Source organism: Chiloscyllium plagiosum, chromosome 23, assembly GCF_004010195.1.
Source record: "Chiloscyllium plagiosum isolate BGI_BamShark_2017 chromosome 23, ASM401019v2, whole genome shotgun sequence".
Taxonomy (NCBI): Eukaryota; Metazoa; Chordata; class Chondrichthyes; order Orectolobiformes; family Hemiscylliidae; genus Chiloscyllium; species Chiloscyllium plagiosum.
In genome coordinates this window covers 57,347,095-57,356,726 of record NC_057732.1, presented here as the reverse complement: position 1 = coordinate 57,356,726, position 9,632 = coordinate 57,347,095, and the positions used below count along the sequence as shown (strand labels likewise).

At 39.7% G+C, this 9,632-nt stretch overlaps 1 protein-coding gene across 3 annotated transcripts in view; it reads left to right on the top strand.

Annotated features, from left to right (window-relative positions):
• LOC122561888 (integrin alpha-E-like) overlaps window positions 1–9,632 on the top strand; it is a 354,449-nt gene that overhangs the window by 161,200 nt on the left and 183,617 nt on the right. For all 3 annotated transcript variants that reach the window (XR_006315137.1, XM_043714220.1, XM_043714221.1), the window contains 5 exons: window positions 632–705; window positions 1,721–1,850; window positions 4,869–5,011; window positions 5,158–5,298; window positions 7,754–7,957. Coding sequence is in view for 2 of the 3 variants with exons in the window: in XM_043714220.1 (XP_043570155.1) it covers window positions 632–705; window positions 1,721–1,850; window positions 4,869–5,011; window positions 5,158–5,298; window positions 7,754–7,957 (692 nt within the window). In the remaining variant the exon portion in view is untranslated. The remainder of the gene's footprint in view (window positions 1–631; window positions 706–1,720; window positions 1,851–4,868; window positions 5,012–5,157; window positions 5,299–7,753; window positions 7,958–9,632) is intronic.

Below are 9,632 nucleotides of genomic sequence, written 5' to 3'. Positions count from 1 at the left end.
CCCCGTCCAATCTACTTGATCTAAAGAGCTTCCAATCAATATTTGGGAAGTTGAAGTCGCCCATGACTACGACCCTGTGGCTTCTGCACCTTTCCACAATCTGTTTCCCAATCTGTTTCTCCACATCTTTGCTGCTATTGGGGGGCCTATAGTAAACACCCCACAAGGTGACTGCACCTTTCCTATTTCTGGCTTCAGCCCATACTACCTCCAGAGGCAGATCCCCCTCAAATTTCCTTTCTGCAGCCGTTATACCATTTCTAATTAGCAATGCCACCCCCCCTCCTTTTTTCCCACCCTCCCTAATCTTACTGAAACACCTGTAACCAGGAACCTCCAACAGCCATTCCTGTCCTGATCTTATGAATCTCTATAACATCACCCCTCAGCCTCCTACACTCCAAGAATAAATGATTCCATGGATTGGCCATGCTAAATTGCCACATAGTGTCCAGGGATGTGCAAGCTATGTGAATTAGCCACGGGAATGTGGGGTTCGAGGATGTAATGGGCTACTGATTGATTGTTCTCTTCATAAGTAATGCTTGCCAGGTCTGATATAGTTGTAAAGTCATTATTTGCTGCTCACATTCACTGTTTAATGTTGTCAATTTATTCATTAATTCACCAGGTACCCAAGGTGTAAACATCAGTGCATTTCAGATGGAACTGGCCCAAGCTGGATTTAGTGCAGATTACGCTGATGTGAGATTTGTAAACTTTTTATGAAATCTGTGATTATTGATTTATTTTTAAGGAAAAATCATGTTTTCCATATTGCATTTTAATTATAAAAATGGGAGAGTGTCAGAACACTGCTGTCCAGTAATATAGATCTCAATCGCCCACTGCCTCAAATACTTTTGCAACCTTTCCCTGAACCTAACCTTAATCCTAGCCCTAACCCTATCGGTCTGTGCCCCCGATTCAATCTGTTTCATCACTTATGCAAATTGAGGAAGACAACACTTTCCTCTGTGTAGCTTGAACCTATGTTTACCCACTTAGAGTTTGTGACTGTTTCAAACATGTTGGTAGTGTGTAATGTAATGAACAGATATTTGTTTTCTTGCATTTGGTCGGAACTATGCAAAAGACAAAATATGTTTTGAAATAAATGTTTGTTTTTTGCTGACCTGTCGATTTTTAACTGGAAAAGAACAAAATTTACACAATCAGCATACAAGCAAATAATATTTGGCAACACGGCCTTAATCAACATCTTCAGGCACGGCCACAACAATTATTTTTAGCGTATGAAGTTCTCTGTGGCCTCTTACTGCATTTCAACATATTGAAATGTCCAGCTATATTAGTCTGTTCAAATCTCCATCATATCTTTCCACTGCAGTAGTCTTCGTTGCTCCTTCTAAGATTCCTTTTGGAATTCCCTTCATCTTTATTGCCTAATTTAACCCCCTGATTTAAATAACAAATCCCGAAATTGCTACAGACTGCAATCATGCTGTTACAATGATTTGTGGCACAAGTGGAGTTGGCCATATATTTCTACCCATTTTTAGCAGAATTCATACTGCTCATTTTTTTTCAAAAGAAAACGAGCCTTACTGCAATCAAACAAATTGACTTTTTTCTCCTTGTATAGCTATTGTACCAATTCATAGGAAAACAAACAAATTAATGTTTTTATTCTCAAGAATAACCAAGTGATTATCCTGGCTAACTCCTCTGGAGTAAATAATTATTATGATCCTTACAGGGCAACATTTTACTTGGTGCTGTAGGAGCATATGACTGGAGTGGAGGAGTAATAATGTATAACCAAGAAACAGGAGCACTTTTTCTAAATGAGACTAAAGGAACACTCGAAGCAGCTTACAGTTACCTTGGTATGTTTTATCCTAACCTTGTAAAGTTTCTTTATGAAGCTATTAGAAATTTTACAAATGTCAATACTGTAAACAAGTACTGGATCTGACCCAGTTGCATTCATATTAAATGTACCTATATCTTCAAATGAAATTGATCTAAAACTTTGGACAGAGGTATAACCTTCTGTGCTGCTGTTATTCTTTTTATACTTAGAACTTAGGAGCAAGAGTAGGGCACATGAGCCTTCAAATCTGTTCGTTCAGTCATATCATGGTGAATTTGGTTATAGTGTCAGCTCCATTTTCCTGTCAGCACCTGTGACTCTTGACTTTATTTTTCTTTCCTTGCTCTTTTTTGAAAACCAAAAAAAATCAGCAGCATACATCAGGAGTATTTGCAACTGATGCCTTCAGTGAATTGGTGCAGAGAAAGTAAGACCATAAAAGGTATCTGATGTGTTTGGCAACAAAATCATATCTTCAGCATTTTCTACCTATCTGAAATTTTCTATCATCCACATAAGGGTTAACTCTAAATGTGTATAGCCATTTTAAATTAACAATCATTACTTTGTGTATCTGCAAAACTGATATAATTCTACAATTCTGAAAGATGATATCATAATAAATCGAAAGCTGTTTTATCTTTACTATATAAACCTTTTTATCCTTTCAAGGAAGGTGGATAGATTGTGTTTAGTGAGAGAGACTGTAAAGGAAGGCTGCCCCATTAGTAATTATGAAAGGAGTGAAGATTGTATCAAATTGAATGAACAGCTGCATAACTTTGCAAAGATGAGAGGCAGATCAGAAAACTAGACAGAATAGTTAAGAATGACTAAAATATTAGTGATGAAGGGCAAATTAGAGTTCAAGAGAAAGCTAGCTGGAAATATCAAAGCAGATAGCAAGAGCTTCTAGAGGTATTTAACATGGAAAAGAGTAAGTAAAGTCGACATCAAGAAAGTACATCTTGGGAATTAATAATGGCATATTGCAGATGATTTGAATAAATTATCTTGCATCTGTCTTCACCACTGGAGTTCTAAAGGGTGCTGGAGTTTTTAGAAGAGGTAACAGAAAGGTTTCACTATGGTAATACTGTTGATATGGTGCAGAAGGATTTCAAAAAGCATTTGATACAGTGCCACACAAGAGTTAAGGAAAATCCCAAAGCCTTTTATTCATATACAAGGAGCAAGAGGGAACTAGAGAAAGCTTTGCTTCATTCAGGGACAAAGGAGAAAAGTTATGCGTGGAGTCAGGGAAAATGCGTGAGATTCTTAATGAATACTTTGCATCGGTATTCACCAAGGAGAGGGACATGACGGATGTTGAAGTTAGGGCTAGATCTTTGATTACTTGAGGTCAAGTTGGCATAAGGAGGGTGGAAGTGTTGGGTATCTAAAAGGCATTAAGATGGACAAGTTCCCAGATCTGGATGGGATCTATCCCAGATTAATGAGGGAAGCAAGGGAGGAAATAACTGGGGCCTTAACAGATATCTTTACAGCATCCATGAACGTGGGTGAGGTCCCATACGACTGGAGAATTGCTAATGTTGTCCCCTTGTTTCAGAAGGGTAACAGGGATAATCCAGGTAAGCAAGCAAACCTACATCTATAATCCAAGTAATTATAGACTGATGAGCCTGCCATCAGCAGGAGGGAAGCTGCTAGAGAAGGTACTGATGAATAGGATCTATTCCTATTTGGAAGAAAATGGGCTTATCAGTGATTGGCAACATGGTTTTATGCAGGGAAGGTCACGTCCCACCAACTTAATAGAATTTTTTGAGGAAGTGATAAAGTTGATTGAGGGAAGTTTGTAGGTGTCGTATACATACGTAGACTTCATTAAAGCCTTTGATAAAGTTCCCATGGTAGGCTGATGGAGAAAGTGAAGTTGTATGGGGACAAGGGTGTACTAGCTAGATGGATAGAGAACTGACTGGGCAATAGGTGACAGTGAGGCATTATGGGTGTATGTGAGAAATAAGGATGCAGTTACATTGGTGGAGCTACATTCCAGGCCTCCCAACAGTGAGTATGAGGTAGAAGAACAAATAGGTAAACAGATTATGGAAAGATGTAGAGGCAACAGAGTGGTGGTGTTGGAGATTTTAACTCTTCCAATATTGACTGGGATACACTTAGTGTCAGAGGTCTGGATAGGGCAGAATTTGTAAGGAGCATCTAGGAAAGTTTTCTAGAGCAGAACATCAATAGTCCAACAAGGGAAGGGGCCATATGGGACCTGGTGTTGGGGAATGAGCCAGGCCAGGTGATAGAAGTTGCAGTGGAGGGATTTCTTTGGGAATTGTTACCATAATTCTGTAAGTTTTAGAATACTCCTGGACAAAGATGAGAGTGGCTTAATGGGATGAGTACTAAACTGGGCCAAGGCCAGATATCTCCCCCAGCATCACAACTGACCTACTTTTAATCCTTGTACTGACTGCATTTGCCCAGCAAAGGCTTCAGGGCCATGGATCCCTCGACTCTGGTAGCACTAAGCACCTGACTAAATGTGGCACTAGCCTCTGACAAAACAATCTCCCTTGACTCTAATGAAGGACATTGTGCTGAAATCTTCTCTGTTAGATTTCCATCTGCAAATTATAAATGTGTCAAAGTGTAGCAATATTTATCAAAGTGTTTGAACCTTCACAATTTCTTTCTAAAATTTGAAATCTTTACTTATATTTATGATCTATACATTCATCTTTTTGTGTCTTCTAGAATATATCCAATCAGTGCCTGTCAAGTGTGAACTGCCTTTTGTAGCAGCTATTTTACATTCTGTCCCCTTTTTTTAGTCCCATAAAGAGGTTTAACTAGTGTTCATTTAGCATTTGTGATAAAGGATTTCCAACTGAAATGCTAATTTCCCATTTCTCTTTCCAGATACTGATGAATTTACTATGTAAACCATAAAACCATATAGTTCTAACACTTCCTGTTTTTACTATAGATTGGCAGTGTTTCCTGTTTCATTTACTACCTCTGTAGATCTGTAATGGTTCTCTCTTTCCAGGGTACAGTGTAGCTTCAGTAAAGGGAATGAATGGGCAGCACTTGTACGTTGCTGGAGCCCCTCGGCATAGCCAGACTGGACAAGTACTTGTATTTCAAGCAGGAACTTCTGTCAAAATAAAGCAACATCTTGCAGGGAAGCAGGTTAGTTCATAATTGGAACTGAAGTCCAACATTGACAAAGCATTGTTTGCTACAAAATTAAATGCTTAGTTACTGATTAAGTTTCCACATCAATGAATTTAAGAAGTTGTAGAATAAAATTCAAGAATGGAATTTTTCTGTTTCAGCTGGGGTCATACTTTGGTTCAGAGCTGTGCTCTCTGGATATAAACAATGATAATGTGACAGATTATCTTCTTGTCGGTGCTCCATTCTTTCATGTACAAGGCGAAGAGGGCATGGTTTATATCTACCAGCTCAATGACAAGGTATGGAATGGGGGCTGGTCCTCCTAAGCATGTACATTTGGACCAAGGACAGCTGGATTGCTGCTCTCGTGAATTTTGTAATGTTTTGGAGTGGTGCTTTCTGGAGGACAGCCTATATTTCTCTGAAAGTTTAAACAGAAAGAATGGAATTTCTGCAGAGCTCTGAGGTCAAAGGATACTTGGATGAAGTTCTGTAGAGGAGAAATTTTAAAAATAGGCGGGGGGGGGGGGTGTGGAGAGATTTCTTCTAGAAGTTTATAAAATAATGACCGGTATGGATAGGTTAATGGTGGTTGTCTTTTCCCTAGGATGGGGGATTTCAAGACTAGGGGGCACATTTTTAAGGTGAGAGGAGGGATTAAAAGTTTTTTTTTAAAAGAGGGTGGCTTGCATGTGGAATAAACTTGCTGAGGAAGTAGTGGATATGGGTGCAATTAAATCTGTATGGACCATGCCAGACCCCCTCAAAACATTTCAAGAAGGTAGTCTAAACCCTAACTTTTCCAGTTGTTTTAAACAGGTGTATAGTGGATATTCCAGGAGTGATGCAGCTGGCCCAACCACTCAGTTTTAAACAAAACAATTTATTTATACACAAACAAAAGACAACCAAATTTAGAATAACAACTATTTCAAAACCCAATCGGCTCTATCACAACCTAATGATGCTGTTCCAAATACTTAGCACATCTCCATGAACACCCCCTTGGCAAAAACAAATGCTAAAATGAAACACAGGCCCTTACAGGAGAGATGTCAGTGAGACAGAGGATCAGCAATGGAACTGCTTCTTTGGGTGCCCAGTGGCCTCTGTTTACAGCTAAAACTTGACCAGCAGCTGCACAGGCACAGGCGGCATGGTGGCTGTGGTTAGCACTGCTGCCTCACAGCACAGAGACCCGGGTTCAATTCGCGCCTCAGGCAACTGTCTGTGTGGAGTTTGCACATTCTCCCTGTGTCTGCGTGGGTTTCCTCTGGGTGCTCCGGTTTCCTCCACAGTCCAAAAATGTGCCAGTTAGGTGAATTGGCCATGCTAAATTGCCTGTAGTGTTAGGTGAAGGGGTAAATGTAAGGGAATGGGTCTGGATGGGTTGCTGTTCGGCAGGTCAGTGTGGACTTGTTGGACCGAAGGGCCTGTTTCCACACTAAGTAATCTATCTAAAAGTAATCTAAAACAGCTTGCTAAAACCAAACCAAACCCTGAAGTGGGAGAACTGCCCACTCCCCTTTCATTATACAAGTGTTTCAAAAAAGTACAAAAGCTTTCTCAAGTTGACGTTTCGAAACGTATTGGAACCTCTGTTTTTATGACCTCTCTGAGGAAAAAAAGCAAGGACAGAATAACCTTGTTAAAGGAGCAACATTGTGACAATGTTTAAAAGACATTTAGAGAAGTACATGAATAGAAAAGGTTTGGAGGGATATGGGCCAAGAGCAGATAGGTGGGACTTATTTAGTTTGGGATTATGTTTGGCATGGACTGGTTAGACTGAAGGGTCTGTTTCTGTGCTATATGACTCTATGATTGAGTAGAATTATTTGGGTTCAGTAATTTTCCCCTTTCCTATTTCTTATGCTTTAAGATAAAGACAACCAAAGACTATTATCAAATCAACACCTTCTTAATTTATTAACTCAGAAGCATCGGCATAATGATGGAATTTCCTATTAATGCCAATGTGTTGCAGCCACTTACAAAAATAGTATGATTTCTTATCCTTACATTGTTTGTTTGGGGTTCACTCTCACAGCACTAGCCTTCTCTGTGGGCCTAGAGATAGTGGGAAGAAATAGTGCAGGAGCAGATTTCTTGGGCTTTGGAGAATAGGACCTCATGGCTCCTGATGGATGTCAGTGGCTTAAATTCATGAATTAAACCACGATAACATTGGGGAAGAGGGTTTCCATTTACAAAATCTACTTTGCATCCTTGAGGGTTGAACAAATGACCATGCCTCCTGTTTGGCTTTCAGACGAGAAGCTGAAAGTTGGTCCTTTTTCACCTATTGGAATAATTCCACAGGCCTATGCAATGAAATGTGAAGAAAGTTGATCCTAGTTAATTCTCTAGAAATTGAAAAGTCTACATTTCCTGACCTTGGTCCATGGGAGCTTGTCATTCTTTGGATACCTCAACAGTCCCTGAAGTACTGGACAGTTCTTGAAGAACTTGACATTTCTTGGCTACTGGGAACTCCCTGGAAATCTAGGCGTAATGAGTTTTCATTGGGATGCTGATCATTCCCTGGTATAGGGATCATGAAACTCGGCTCTATATAATTTTCTCAAGACAATTTTAGGAGTCCATGAAAATATATAAAATGTGCAAGATGCGTGCTGATTCTTGGCTGAAAATAAAAGGGCTCTATGCAATCTGTTGAACAGTGAACTGTTAATAGCAGTGGTTCCAGATTTCCTTGCTATATTTATTATGTTTTATTATTTTATTGAACAGAATACATTTGAAGAGAAGGACAATTTGACAGGAATATCAAGTTATACCAATGCCAGATTTGGAGTTGCCATTGCAAACATAGGTGACATCAATATGGATGGATACAATGATGTAGCTATTGGAGCTCCTCTGGAAGAAGACCATAGAGGCAGTATCTATATATTTAATGGACATAAGGATGGTATTCACAAGGCTCATTCCCAGGTAGGGTTAGCTACAGAAACGTCATGGTATCTGGTACAGTCCAAGCTCTCCTGACATTTTTTTTGTGATCATGTTGTAGAGCAGTCGCCTCTTTAACTTGAAACACATAATACTGTGAACAGGAGTGATCCTCAAAGCTAGCAGTAAACGTTGACTTAGATTTCACCAATGAAAACATTACCATGCATAAACCAAAATGACTTGTTGAATTGTTCTCTGAAATTGGCACAGAAGTTTAAGAACCACAGCAGAATAAACAGAAAAGAATTGTTAAAGCGTAGACTACTTTATTTCTGCTGTTCATGACTGTGTCTAACAATCAAACAGACTCATCATTGTGTTTCCTTTCACTGAGTTACAAGGTAGAAACCTTAATCTTGTCCAGTCCTTCCAGATAATGCATAAATAGTGGAAAGCTGGCTCCGATTCTTCCAGCAAATCCTCTCTAACTTGATTGTTTTATACTGTATGATGCTGTGCCTTTATTCTGCTAACGGCCTGTGTCCCCTCCCTCTGCCAAATTAGTTTTAACTCCTTCCAACAGCACCAGCAAACTCTTGCCTTTCTACTTCAGCTGTTTCTGTCTTCCTCTTGGTCTCTCTAAGTCTGTGTCTCTGTAATCTAGAAAAAAAGTGGCCCTCCTTTGTGTCAAGCTGTGAAAACAGACACCTGATTTTCTAATAGGTTTTGGTTGCAGATCATAACGTCCCTGTTTCCACTGAAAGTTAGTGTTACCATAGTCTACGTATTCTGGAAATGATTTGGAGATGCCGGTGTTGGACTGGGGTGTACAAAGTTAAAAATCACACAACATCAGGTTATAGTCTAACAGGTTTAATTGGAAGCACTAGCTTTCGGAGCATCGCTCCGTCAGGTGGTAGAGGAGGGCTCAATCCTAACACACAGAATTTATAGCAAAAATTTACAGTGTGATGTAACTGAAATTATACATTGAAAAATTGATTGTCTTTTAAGCCTTTCATCTGTTAGAATATCGTGTTAGTTTCACTTCTTTCATGTGTAAATCACAAAAGCTTTTTTTAAAAAGTTGCATTCTCAAGTTAGCTGTAATAATTGATGTTAGGTAGACAATATGTTGAAGGTGTTAGCCCTCTGTGTTCTCTGTCTATGCCATGATGTTTAGATTGATTCTAATCTAAAAAGTGAGATAATGGAGTTCTACGTGAATGCATGCAGTTTTTGAGCAAAGTACAATGTAACCCTGCAAGTACAAATTCACCCCATAAAACATAGAACATAGAACATAGAAAAATACAGCACAGTACAGGCCCTTTGGCCCTCGATGTTGCGCCGATTCAAGCCCACCTAACCTACACTAGCCCACTAACCTCCATATGCCTATCCAATGCCCGTTTAAATGCCCATAAAGAGGGAGAGTCCACCACTGCTACTGGCAGGGCATTCCATGAACTCTCGACTCGCTGAGTAAAGAATCTACCCCTAACATCTGTCCTATACCTACCACCCCTTAATTTAAAGCTATGCCCCCTCGTAATAGCTGACTCCATACGTGGAAAAAGGTTCTCATGGTCAACCCTAACTAAACCCCTAATCATCTTGTACACCTCTACCAAGTCACCCCCAAACCCTCTTTTCTCCAATGAAAACAGCCCCAACTGCCTCAGCCTTTCTTCATACGATCTTCCTACCATAC